Here is a 14148-nt window from a genome sequence, read left to right on the forward strand (position 1 = left end):
CTTGAGCCCAGGAGTTGGAGGTTGCTGTGAGCTGTGATGCCACAGCACTCTACCCAGGGTGACAGCTTGAGGCTCTGTCTCAAAAAAAATAAATAAAATAAAAAAATTAAAATAACCATCTGAGTCCAAAGTTAACTTCCAAAGGGAAAGAAAAATGACAACTCCAAGAGTTTTTATCAGAAGGAAACAGATTTAGTCACAGATTTTGAGTTATCTAGAAAGAAAATAAAAAGGTGCTGAAGGTCATTACTGCATTCTATATATGAATGCCCTGTCCCCCAAAAGATTAAGACTAAATTACCAGAAAACATTGGAAAAATGTATGCAGGACATTAAAGGAAAAAAAAAAGCATCTATTTGTGGAAGGACAGAGGAAAGACATAATAAAATATCTCCAATCACTAGCTTAGGTAAGCAACTATTTCTTGAGGTGCAAGGGATGAGGAAACAAAATGAGTGGACACTACAGATTAAGAATGTTGAGGAGGAAGGCAGAGGGCACAAAATGAATAAGAAGGTCTGGACTCCCTTATAAGGCCAAGCTTGCAAGATAACACCCCCTTTTCAAACCTCAAACTTACTGTTCCACCAGGAAAAAGTGAAGGTTGTAGAAATTACAATTAAAACAAAATATACAAAAAATGAGAAAGGCTTCATGTGGGCAAATCCCAACATGGAGGAAGAAAGCAAAACTATGAAAAAAGAATATACAAACTAAGACTGAGTAAGGAGCAGAGAAATACGGAAGGGAAGCCTGCTGAGAATAGAGACAATGAGGGCGTAGACCATGTACACGTCAACCACCACTCAATACACAGATTTTAATATAAAGCACAAAAACGCAAAAATAACACCTAGATTATGGTAGTAGAGGAAGTGTACACAGAAACTGCAAGACCGTTCAGCATCCTGCAAGAGTTTGCAGGGACGCGGTGGGGCAGTGGGGATGAAGGAATAAGGAGGGGGAGGGACCGCAGCAGGGGAAGAGAGTGGGTTGCAGCAGCAGAAGTCGCCTTAAAAAAAGAAGGACCGGAAAGCAACCTAGTGGAAAGAAAGACCAGGGTAAGTCAAGTACGGAATCACAGGAGAACAAAGTAGAAGTGAGAATGGAGGTAGGCATGCCCTAAAAAAGTGAACTGGTCAAAGACCCAACAACGCCTCGTAGTTGGGGGTGGGTGAGGTTGTAGGAGCCAGCAGAGCTCTATCGCAAACCTGGCGCGGGAGAAGTGAGTACAGCGCAGGGCGAAGACCTCTACTCAAAAGTAGAGTGTAATACCGGGACAATTGAGTAGAAAAACTATGTCGAACCTCGCGCGCCCTCCCCCAAAAGGTATGCAAGGGTCAGAACAGGTATATTCTCGGAGTATGAATACTAAAAGGAGGGGAGGAAAGCAGCACACGAAAGGATGGCAAAATTTAGAGGGTGCCTAACCATAAGGAGAAGGTAACTAAGGGAAGAAAAGGAGCGGAGTGGGAAGGGATAATGTTTCCGGGAAAAAAAAAAAACAGGCGCAGACCAGAGGTCCGGCTTACTTGGTGTGGAGGGCAGTAGAGACAAGTCCACTGGGGCTGCGCGAGGTGGTGGGGAACAAGCAACTGATGCTAAAGACGAGAACTTGGGAGGACGTGGACCTGGCTTGGTCAGGGCAGAAGAGATTGGCCAGGACGAAGACGAGGGGAGTGGGGAGCAGATAGCAACATGCCAGACTGGAAAGCAGAGGGGCGGAGAGAACCCACAGGAACCCCGGCAGGGGTAAACGCAACGGGGGCGCAAGGACAACCAACGCAGAGGGGAGGCGGGAGATGAACAAAGTCGGGATGGGGAGAAAAGGGCGAGCCCTCCGGAGGTGCCCGGGGGCCGCGGCCTGAAGGGGCTGGGGTCCCGAAAGCCGATTCAGGGTGGGGGAGGTGCGGCCTGGGGATGACAGGGGCAGAGGGAAAATGAAGGGAGGGGCGCGGAGAGGGTGGGACAGCGGCCGCCCCGATACTCACACCTCCAGGATGCGGTCCCCCTTGCGCACCCCGGCGCGATCGGCCGCCCCCCCGGGCAGCACGGCGCTCACATGCTGCAGCGGCGCGTACAGCTCCCCGTTGATGCTCCGCAGCTGCCCGCCCTCGCTCACTTGGCCCCGCACGTTGAAGCCGTAGCCGGACTCGGACTTGACTATGCGCACAACCCGCGGGCCCCCGCCTCCCCCGCCGCCGTTCCCGGCACAGTGGAGCCCAGACCCCCCGCCGCCGCCGCCGCCTCCGTTCCTGTGAGGGGCCGAGGGGTGAATCCCTTCGCCGTCCTCGTCCGCCATCTTGCGAGCAGGCGAGCCGTGCCCCCGCCCCCCTACGCCTCCACTCCGTCCCAGAGCGCGCTCGCCCTCCTCGGCAGCCGCGCGACCCCCAACGTGCGCGCCCGCTCTGCCGGCGGCGGGACCGAGTTGGCCACCGAGCTGCGGGCGGCAGGGCAAGTGGAGGCAGGGGCGAGAGAAAGCGGGCGGTCGGGCGCCGCGGGGCCTCCCGGGAAATGTAGTTTCTGCGCTGAGGGGGCGGAGCGAGGGCTGGGCCGCGGCCAGAGCGGAGGTTGTGTCATGCAGTGCGGGAGCAGGGCCTGCTGGGAGTTGTAGTTTCTCTTTACTGCTCTATTAGGAACTGGGTCTTCTGTTGGTGGGCCAGTGTCTAACCCAGCAAACCAGGGTGTGAAAATAATTCAGCTGCTGATGAGGGGCAGGTTTTTTTTAGTTCTCGTTCACGTCAAACCTCTAAAAACAATTATGTTAGGATAAGTTGACTTTTGTGACCCTATACAGTGTCAAATTATGTTAACTCATTTGTTCAGTAACTTCTGTTCCCAAGGCCCCTACAATCCCTGAGACAACTGGATCATGAATTAGCTTCCATATTTCACGTATTAGAAAACTAAACCGGCTCGGCGCCTATAGCTCAACCGGCTAATGCACCAGCCACGTACACCTAAGGTGGCGGGTTCGAATCCCCAGCCCGGGCCCGCCAAACAACAATGACAGCTGTAACCAAAAAATAGCCGGGCGTTGTGGCGGGCGCCTGTGGTCCCAGCTACTTGGGAGGCGGAGGCAGGAGACTCGCTTGAGCCCAGGAGTTGGAGGTTGCTGTGAGCTGTAATGCCACGGCACTCTACCCAGGGGGACAGCTTGAGGCTCTGTCTCAAAAAAAAAAAAAAAAGAAAACTAAACCTTAGAGTACCCTAAGCCATCCAGCTATTAACTATCAGGAACTAAGACCCAGTTATGATATATTTGCACAACTTTCTTGGCCTGTATGGCAACTACAATCACAAACTGGATAACGACATGTTGGTCTACAATGAACTGCAAATGGCCTGGTGGGCTCATAAGGGTATAAGGGAGCTGAAAAGTTCTATCATGGTGACATTATAATCATCACATCATAGTGCACACATTACTCACATGTTTGTCCTGATGCTGGTATAAACAAACCTTCCTGGATGCTAGTGGTATAAAAGTATAACACTCAGTACTTAATACCTTACAATAACTATGTTACTGATTTATGTATTCACTATACTTTATATTGTTATTTTAGAGTGTACTTATACTTATTAAAACAAAAGTTATGGCTTGGCGTCTGTTGCACAGTGGTTAATGCGCCAGCCACATACACTGAGGCTGGTGGGTTCAAACCCACCCCAGGCCAGCTAAACAACAATGACAATTATAACCAAAAAATACCTGGGCATTGTGGCAGGCGCCTGTAGTCCCAGCTACTTGGGAGGCTGGGGCAAGAGAATTGCTTAAGCCCAAGAGTTTGAGGTTGCTGTGAGCTGTGATGCCACGGCACTCTACCCAGGGTGAGATGGTGAGACTCTTGTCTCAAAAAAATAAAATAAAATAATAAATAAATAAAAATAAAAAGTTAACTGTACAACAGCCTGAGGCAGGTCCTTCAAGAGGTTTTCTTTTTTTTTTTTTTTTTGAGACAGTCTCATTTTGTTGCCTTCGGTAGAGTGCTGTAGCATCACAGCTCACAGCAACCTCCAGCTCTTGGTTTGGCCAGGGCCAGGTTTGAACCCACCACCCTCAGTATATGGAGCTGGGTCCCTACTCACTGAGCCACAGGCGCTGCCCCTTTCAAGAGCTTTTCCAGAAGAAGGCATAATTATCACAGGAGATTTCAGCTTCATGCATGTTATTGCCCCTGAAGACCTGTCAATGGGACAAGATGTGGGGGTGGAAGATAGTGATATTGATGATCCTAATTCTGTGTAGACCTAAGCTAATACTTGTGTTTATGTCTTAGTTTTTTACAAAAATATTTTAAAAGGAAATTTTAAAATTTTTAAAATAGAAGAAAGCTTATAAAATAAAGGTATAAAGAAAGAAAATGGTTTTGTGCAGTTATAGAATGTGTGTTTTAAGCTAAGTGCAAAGAAGTCAAAAGTTAAAAATAATTAACCGCTGGGCACAGTGGTTCACGTCTATAGTCTTAGCACTCTAAGAAGCCAAGGCGAGTGGATTGCTTAAGTTCAGGAGTTGGAGACCAGCCTAGGCAAGAGTGAGACCCCATCTCTACTAAAAATAGAAAATCTAACCAGCCATTGTAGTGGATGCCTTTACTCCCAGCTACTCAGGAGGCTGAGGCAAGAGGATCACTTGGCCCAAAAGTTTGAGGTTGCTATGAGCTATGACACACAGCACTCTACCCAAGGTGACAAAGTGAGACTGTCTCAAAAAAAGAAAGAAAAGAATTAAAAAGCTTATAAGGGGCGGCGCCTGTGGCTTAAGGAGTAGGGCACCATATACTAGAAGTGGCAAGTTCGAACTCAGCCCAGGCCAAAAACTGCAAAAAAGAAAAAAAGAAGCTTATAAGGTAAAAAAAAAAAAAGTCATAGTAATCTAACTTTAATTTATTATTCATGAAAGAAACATTTTTATAAATTTAGTATAGGCTAAATATACAGTGTTTGTGAAGTCTACTTAGCATACAGTGATGCCTTCTAATTTGCTAAGCACTCTCCTTGACTCACCCAGAGCAAGTTCTAGTCCTTCATGGTAAATGCCCTATACAAATGTTTCATGTTTATCTTTTATACTGTATTTTTAGTATATCTTTTTTATGTTCAGATACATATATAGCTACCCTTGTGTTATACTTGCCTATAGTATTCAGCACAGTAACATGTTATACAGATCTGTAGCCTTGAAGCAATAGGCTATACCATATAGCCAAAGTGTGTAATATCCTGTACCCTCCAGGTTTGTGTAAGCGTACTCTATGATGTTTGCACAATGAAATTGCCTAACAGTGCATCTCTCAAAACATACTCTCATCATTAAGCAATACATAACTGTATATAAAAACTATCCAAAAAGTATAGTTTATAGCAGTGGCTCACACTGCTATAATCCCAGCACTTTGGGAGGCCAAATCACAAGGATCATTTGAGGCTAGGAGTTGGAGACCACCCTGAGCAACATAGCAACACTCTATCTCTATAAAAACTTAAGAAATTAGCTTGGTCTGGTGGTGAACACCTACAGTTCCAGCTACTCAGGAGGCTGAAAAGGGAGGATCACTTGAGCCCCATAGTTTGAGGCTACAGAGAGTTATAATTGCACCATGGCACTCCAGCTCAAGTAACAGAGCAAGACCCTGTTTCTTTAAAAAAGAGAAAGAGAAAACATATGTAGAGAAGACCCTATGGTATCAGTGATTTAAAACTGGATATTAGAATGGCCAAGTAACAATTTGAATTTGGTAATAATTTTCTTTTTTTTTTTTTTTTGAAAGCTTTAAAAATGTTTTATTCTAAAAAGTTAAAATGCAGGTAGGCGCAGTGGCTCATGCCTGTAATCTTAGCACTCTAGGAAGGCGAGGGGGGTGGATTGCCTGAGATCAGGAGTTCAAGACCAGCCTAAGCAAGAGTTAGCCAAGCATTGTGGTGGGCACCTGTAGTCCCAGCTACTCAGGAGGTGAGGCAAAACAAACACTTGAGCCCAAGAGTTTGAAGTTGCTGTGAGCTATGATGCAGTAGCACTCTACCAAGGGTGACAGAGTGAAACTCTGTTCCTCCCCCCCAAAAAAAATTCATTTCCAAAGCACTGAAGAGAATTTGATTTGGTTTCCTGCACAAAATATTGCCTCATTTCCCCATTCATTGCTGGCCCCCTGAAGCTGTCAGTGATGTCTGTTGTGGATGCAGCTTCCTGTTCTTAGAGCAGAAATTGAGCAAATCATTTGCTATAACTGTAAAGATATGATACACAGACTTTGCATCGGGGTTATCTTTATCTTTCAAAACCAACAGAAATTAAAGTATCTTTGAGCTCAGATGTGAAATGAAGAATCAGAAGAAGAAACTTGAGGTAAGAGGTTCCACCCAGATTTCTGATTCCACTTAAACTAGTGAATTCTTTAGAAGCAGGTGGCTCCAAAGCTTTAGTCTTTAATTTCTTCCCTTTTCCATACTGATTATTTGACACACTGGAATAATCTTCTTCAAGTAAGTAGGCCCCCAAACACTGTGAACCTAATACTATCTGCCTAAAGCCCAGAGCCCTGGCCCAGCTAAAATGGGAAGCAGATGAACCCACCCCAACTGAATGCCCCGCCACGATGGTAGGAGAAGTTACCTTTATTTCAGATTCACTTTGTTTTCCTTAGCATACAATAGAGTTCTTTGCAAACAGGAGCGATTTAGTTTTTTGGCTGCGTATCAGAACACAAACTTGTGGATGTTGTACAGCATGCCCAGTGAAGGCAAGTGGAAGAATAAGAGTGAAATAATGAAAATAGCTTACTTAAGTAATTACTACTCAAGACTGGCATTTGATTTTACCCAACTGATAGGGTAATACATTCGTCTGTTACTGTTTCACAGATACTATAGAAGACACAAGATTCCTGGGTCAGAAACAAAGGATTATTACTCAGGACACAGGAAGCAACATGAAGTTTAGCATGTTTGTGTCAGTTACTCCTCTCCCCACAGGCTGGGGAGACATTCAAAGAACAACTCCCGAACTGCTTCTCCTCCCTGAACAACAACATTCTTTTAGAACAACAGCACACTTTTCTCCTCTGCCAAGTCACCTAGCCCCTGCATACTCTCCCTTTTATCTTTTGCCGGAAAGCACAGTAGCTTCTCCTCCCTAAAGTTAATCTTTACCCTATGTGCTAGATTCATGTCAAACAAAACTTTGTAAAGATACAATTTCACACTCAGTAAGCAGCTTTACTGAAATAAGTGACCTTGTTTAGATCTGTATAATAAAGCTGTTTTCAAGGTTTAGTGCTGGCTGCAGTTGCAAGCTGCACCAGTCCTCCTGATCCCATCATCTTGTCTCTTGTGTAATTTATCTTCATCTGTTGTGTGATGTATTTCCTCACTTCCCCACCATTCCCACTCTGATTCTTTCCCTCTCAAGCTGGCTGGTGAAAGTCCCTCAAATACTACCAGGATGGAACAGAGGCAGAGATAAATGCTGTGCACTTACTAGAGCAACATCTTGTCTGAGGAGTGAGTTTGGGGAACCTGTCATTTTATAGGAAGCAGTAAGAAAACCTGTTCATAGGGCGGCACCTGTGGCTCAGTGAGTGAGTAGGGCACCAGCTCCACATACTGAGAGTGGGGGGTTCTCACACCCAGCCCTGGCTAAACTGAAAACAAACAAACCAAAAAATACCAGCTGTTGTGGTGGATGCCTGTAGTCCCAGCTACTCAGGAGGCTGAGGCAAAAGAATCACTTAAGCCCAAGAGCTGGAGGTTGCTGTGAGCTGTGATGTCACAGCACTCTACCAAGGACAAAAAAGTGAAACTCTGTCTCTAAAAAAAAATAAAAAAAAAATTGGGCAGCACCTGTGGCTCAAAGGAGTAGGGCACTAGCTCCATATACCAGAGGTGGTGGGTTCAAACCCAGCCCTGGCCAAAAAACAAAACCAAACCTGTTCTTTGTCCTGGAAGAAGATATTCTTCATCCCTCAAGGTTGCTCACTATAAACACAACCATGAGAAACCACCTTGGTAAGGAGCAATCAAAATCTTCCATTCTTGGCAGACCCAGAAAGATGGGTATAAGCATAAAAGACCCATGAAAGACTGATTCTCCCAACACTGCTATTTGCCAAACAATATTCTAGGCACTTTACATCTATACTCTCATTTATTCTCCACAACTTTATATTCTCCCCTGTTTTAAAAAAGAATACACAGGCATAGAGAGGTCCCATAGCTAATAAGCAAAGAATCTAGGAAAAGCAGAGATCTAACGACTTACGAAACCAACAATTAACCCTCTGAAGAAATGTATGGGCTGGCTCGGCGCCTATAGCTCAACCAGCTAAGGCGCCAGCCACGTACACCTAAGGTGGCAGGTTCGAATCCCCAGCCCAGATCTGCCAAACAACAATGACGACTGCAACCAAAAAATAACCGGGTGTTGTGGCGGGCGCCTGTGGTCCCAGCTACTTGGGAGGCGGAGGCAAGAGATCCCGCTTGAGCCCAGGAGTTGGAGGTTGCTGTGAGCTGTAATGCCACGGCACTCTACCCAGGGGAACAGCTTGAGGCTCTGTCTCAAAAAAAAAAAAAAAAAGAAAGAAAGAAATGTATGGGCTGGATGCAATGTCTCATACCTGTAATCCTAACACTTGGGGAGGCTGAGGTGGGTGGATTGCCTGAGCTCAGGAGTTCAAGACCAGCCTGAGCAAGAGCAAGACCACATCTCTACTAAGAAAAAATAGCTGGGCACAGGTGTCATGATGGGTGCCTCCCAGCTATTTGGGAGGCTGAGGCAAGAAGACTGCTTGAGCTCAAGAGACCGAGGTTGCTGTGAGCTATGATGCTACAACACTCTACCCAGGGTGACAAAATAAGACTGTCTCAAAAAAAATAACAATGGGGGCAGTGCCTATGGCTCAGTTGGTAAGGCATGGCCCCATATAGAGAAGGTGGCGGGTTTGAATCCAGCCTCGGCCAAAGTGCAACAAAAAAATAGCTGGGCTTTGTGGAGGGCGCCTGTAGTCCCAGTTACTCAGGAGGCTGAGGCAAGAGAATCGCCTAAGCCCAGGATTCGGAGGTTGTTGGGAGCTGTGTGACGCCACGGCACTCTTCCGAAGACAACAAAGTAAGACTCTGTCTCTACAAAAAAATAAATAAATATAAATAAAAATAAAAATAGGCTCGACACCTGTGGCTCAAGCAGCTAAGGCACCAGCCACATACACCAGCCCGGACCTGCCAAACAACAATGACAACTACAACCAAAAAATGGCCAGGCATTGTGGTTAGCGCCTGTAGTCCCAGCTACCTGGGAGGCTGAGGCAAGAGAATAGGATAAGCCCAGGAGTTTGATGTTGCTGTGAGCTGTAACTCCATGGTACTTTACCCAGGGGACAGCTTGAGGCTCTGTCTCAAAAAATAATAATAATAATAAAATAATAAAAATAAAAAGAATTTATGGGCTGTGTAAAGGTTTCCAGGGATTTCTCAGGGGGATAAAAATCTAATAAAAGAATTAAAGAAATCTCTCAAAATATGGGATAAGGACTCAAAATCATTACAATTTGAACATAAAATTAAAATTAATGTGACCTTATTTTACAACCAAGCTAATGAAGAAAGATCTTGATTAGTTACACAATAAAGTTGGAATAAGAATTTTTGTTCCAAGTCAGCGTCGCATCCTCCCTCTGCTGCCATGGCTGCATACAAGTGGTGCTGATCCGGCACAGCGAGAGCACCTGGAACCTGGAGAACCACTTCAGCGGCTGGTTCGACACTGACCTGAGTCCAGCGGGCCATGAAGAGGCGAAGCGCGGAGGGCAGGTGCTGCAAGATGCTGGCTATGAATTTGACATCTGCTTCACCTCAGTGCAGAAGAGAGCAATCCTGACCCTCTGGACAGTGCTGGATGTCATTGACCAGATGTGGCTGCCTGTGGTGAGGACTTGGCGCCTCAATGAGCAGCACTATGGGGGTCTGACTGGCCTCAGTAAAGTGGAAACGGCAGCCAAGCACGGTGAAGCCCAGGTCAAGATTTGAAGGCGCTCCTATGATGTCCCCTGCCTCTGATGGAGCCCGATCATCCCTTCTATAGTAACATCAGTAAGGATCGCAGGTATGCAGATCTCACTGAAGACCAGCTGCCTTCCTGCGAGAATCTGAAGGACACTATTGCTACAGCTCGGCCCTTCTGGAATGAAGAAATAGTTCCCCAGATTAAGGAGGGGAAACAGGTACTGATTGCAGCCCATGGCAACAGCCTTTGGGGCATTGTCAAGCATCTGGAGGGTCTCTCTGAAGAGGCTATCATGGAGCTGAGCCTGCCGACTGGTACTCCCATGGTCTACAAATTGGACAAGAACTTGAAGCCCATCAAGCCCATGCAGTTCCTGGGGGATGAAGAGACTGTTCATAAAGCCATGGAAGCTGTGGCTGCCCAGGGAAAGGCAAAGAAGCGAAGGCTAGCAGGCAGAATGCTGCCCAAGGAACACCCTCCTTGCCCGCTCATTCCTCTGCACCTCTCCCTGCACATGTCACACTGACCACATCTGGAAGCATCAGAAGTGTAGCTGCAGATGGGGACCAGTGACTCCCATTTTAATCTTTAGTCTTTTTTTTTCCTGCACCCACTCCCTTCATACATTCTAGTCAGAATAGCACTTCTGGGGCTTGGGATCTCAGTCTCAGCCAAGGGAAGACTCCTCTTATCCAAGAGTTGAGAGGTAGTAACTCGGGTTTTTGCCAGTGCTTTGTTTACTAGGGACCTGCTTGAGTAGGGGCTAGGGAGGAGCCATGCTAAGGCCTGACCAGTGAGGAAAAGCGAGAGTCTCTTTGCTCCCAGGAGCCATTCCTATACTTAGCTATAGTCATTCCAGGGGAAGTTGAATGTAACCTGCATGGTGATGTAAAAAACAGCTGCCCTCTCTGACCCCAGAAAGAGCTGGCTCCAGGTTGGGATCAATCCTGAATCATGTTTGTGCTGCATTTACTTTTACAAATATATATATATATAGATAGATAGATAGATAGATAGATAGATAGATAGATATATACAATTAATACACAACAAAAACCCTATTGGGTTTTCTAGTGGTGGTTAAAATAGTCCCTCATACATTCATCAGATGATCAGGCATTCCTCACACCAATATGGGATAAACTCCTTGACTTCTAAGGGGTAAGAGTGCATCTTGCTGTATATTTCAGAATCCTTCCCTGGCCTTGATTTGTGGCAGTGAAATGCCTCTTGATCACTTCTGAGTGTATCTTTTCACTGATTTCTGAATCGTGTTCTAGTTGCTTGGCCCTGCCATGTGGGTCCAGTACTCATTTTGAGCATAACTGTACTAATATTTTCTCCAGATCAGTATAATAAAGGAGTGATGTGCAATAAAAAAAAAAGAAGAACTTTTGTTCCTTGGCTCAGCACCAGTATCTCAGTGGTTAGGGCTCCAGCCACATACACAGGGCCTAGCAGGTTCAAATGTGGTCTGGGCCTGCTAAACAGCAGTGACAACTGCAACAACAACCACATACACACACAAAAATAGCTGGGCATTGTGGCGGGCACCTGTAGTCCCAGCTACTTGGGAGGCTGAGGCAAGAGAATCTCTTAAGTCCAAGAGTTTGAAGTTGCTGTGAGCTATGATACAATGGCACTCTACCAAGGGTGACAAAGTGAGCCTCTATCTCAAAAAAAAAAAAAAAAAAAAAGAAGGAAAGAAAAAAGAATTTTGTTCTAAAATAATAGTATCATTTGGATTAAACAAGAGTCATTTACTTTGAACTGAGTGTTGGATGGGATGGAACTCATCTAAAGCAAAGTATCAGAGAAAAGAAAAAGAAGGGATCTCCACTAAAAGAGGGTTTGTTTTTGTTTTTTTTTTTTGAGACAGAGTCTCACTTTGTCGCCCTCGGTAGAGTGCCATGGTGTCCCAGCTCATGGCAACCTCCAACTCCTGGGCTTAGGTGATTCTCTTGCCTCAGCTTCCCAAGTATCTGGGGCTACAGGCACCTGCCACAACATCCAGCTATTTTTTGTTGCAGTTTGACTGGGGCCGGGCTTGAACCCACCACCCTCAGTGTATGAGACCAGTGCCCTAGTCACTCAGTGACAGGCGCAACCCAAAAGAAGTTTTTTCTTTCATTTATTTATTAGATAAAAATACACTGAATGCCCACCCTGTGAAGGTGAGTAGGGCTGCACAGATCAATACGATATCTCTAAACTCTGTGAAAGACAATAGGACATGATCAAACTTACAAATGTGCACACTCCTTGATTTAGCAGTTCCACTTTGGGGAGTTCATTCTACTATTACACTTGCACACATATGAAATGACATGTTTATGAAGTTAAGTCATCGCAGTATTGTTTGCATTCACAAAAGTTTGGAAACAACTTGATGTTTGTTAAATTATGATTCATCCATGATGGAAAACAGAATCATTGTAAATAAAGAATAAGGAAGCTCTGGGTGGCACCTGTGGCTCAAAGGAGCAGGGCACCGGCCCCATATGCCAGAGGTGGCGGGTTCAAACCCAGCCCAGGCCAAAAACTGCAAAAAAAAAAAAAAAGAACAAGGAAGCTCTTACTGCACTAATGTGGAATTATCTCACAGATACCATACAGGGTAAAGCAAGGTGCAGCACAGGCTATGGAACTTGATACCATTTGTGTATGAAAGAGAACCATGACCAGGCGTGCTGGCTCATGCCTGTAATCCCAGCACTCTGGGAGGCCGAGGAAGGAGGATCCCTTGAGTTCGGGAGTTCAAGACCAGCCTGAGCAAGAGTGAGACCCTGTCTCCTATAAAAATAGAAAAACTAGCTAAGCATTGTGTGGGCACCTGTAGTCCCAGCTACTCAAAAGGCTGAGGCAAGATCACTTGAGCCCAGGAGTTTGAGGTTGCTGTAAGCTGGACTAATGCCTGGGCACTCTAGCCTGGGGCAACAGAGTGAGACTTTGTCTCAAAAAAAGAAAAAGAACCATGTATATATCTCTGGAAGTATACACAAGAAATTGATAGCACATTGATTGCCATTGGGGAAAGAGACTGGACAGTGGGGTGTCAGAGTTGAGGGTGGGGATAGGATAAAAAAGAAGACTTTTCCCCTTATACTTTTTCTTCTTTGAGACAGGATCTCCTTCTCTTGTTGAGGCTAGAGTATGTCACATCATCATAGGTCACCACAACCTCAAACTCCTGGGCTCAAGTGATCCTCCTGCTTCATCTTTCTGAGTAGCTGGGACAACAGGCAAATGCCTGGCTAACTTCTTTTTTAATTTTTCATAAAGATGGGGTCTTGCTATGCTTTTTAGGTTGTTCTCAAACTTCTGGGCTCAAGTTATCCTCCCACCTTGTCCTCCCAAAGTGCAAGGATTATACTAGTGTGAGCCACTACAACCAGCCTTACTTTACACCAATGGTCCTCAACCTGTGGGTCGCAACCCCTTTGGTGGTTGAATGACCCTTTCACAGGGGTCAATTCATATGATTTATAACAGTAGCAAAATTACAGTTATGAAGTAATAACAAAAATAATTTTATGGTTGGGGTCACCACAACATGAGGAACTGTATTAAAGTGTTGCAGCATTAAGAAGGTTGAGAACCACTTCCTTATACCTTTTTGTAACTTCCAAATTCTCAGTCTGATAAGTGTGTTGCCTATTCAAAAATAAATTTAAAAAAATATTCAGAAAGGATCAGATTGGAAGAAAAGCTGATTAGAGCATCAAAATAAGAAAATAAAATAAGACGCCATTGGGTAGCACCTGTGGCTCAAAGGAAGTAGGGTGCTGGCCCTATACACTGGAGGTGGCGGTTTCAAACCCAGCCCTGGCCAAAAACTGCAAAAAAAAAAAAGAGAGAGAGAGAGAGAGACGCCATTACTGCTGGTGAGAATTCACAATCTAGCAGGAGAGAAAAGAAAACAAACATCAAAACCTCACACAGGCTCGGCACCCATGGCTCAAGTGGCTAAGGTGCCAGCCACATACACCTGATCTGGTGGGTTCAAATCCAGTGCGGGCCGCCAGACAACAATGATGGCTGCAACCAAAAAATAGCTGGGCATTGTGGCAGGTGCCTGTAGTCCCAGCTACTTGGGAGGCTGAGGCAGGAGACTCGCTTGAGCCCAGGAGTTGGAGGTTGCTGTGAG

At 45.5% G+C, this 14148-nt stretch overlaps 2 protein-coding genes across 3 annotated transcripts in view; one reads left to right on the forward strand and one right to left on the reverse strand.

Moving 5' to 3' along the window:
* SNX27 (sorting nexin family member 27) overlaps positions 1-2416 on the reverse strand; it is a 107166-nt gene extending 104750 nt beyond the window's left edge. For both annotated transcript variants that reach the window (XM_012811792.2, XM_023519402.1), the window contains exon 1: positions 1993-2416. In XM_012811792.2, coding sequence (XP_012667246.1) covers positions 1993-2303 — 311 coding nt within the window. In that variant the 5' untranslated portion in view covers positions 2304-2416. The remainder of the gene's footprint in view (positions 1-1992) is intronic.
* Positions 2417-6731: 4315 nt separating this feature from the next.
* On the forward strand, positions 6732-10527 carry LOC100965676 (phosphoglycerate mutase 1-like). The gene is given in 3 exon segments (XM_012811736.1): positions 6732-6744; positions 9696-10043; positions 10046-10527. Coding segments are annotated over 3 exon segments (843 nt in total).
* Positions 10528-14148: the final 3621 nt, after the last annotated feature.

This window comes from Otolemur garnettii, unplaced genomic scaffold (assembly GCF_000181295.1).
Source record: "Otolemur garnettii isolate 467f Iridium unplaced genomic scaffold, OtoGar3 scaffold00174, whole genome shotgun sequence".
Lineage (NCBI taxonomy): Eukaryota > Metazoa > Chordata > Mammalia > Primates > Galagidae > Otolemur > Otolemur garnettii.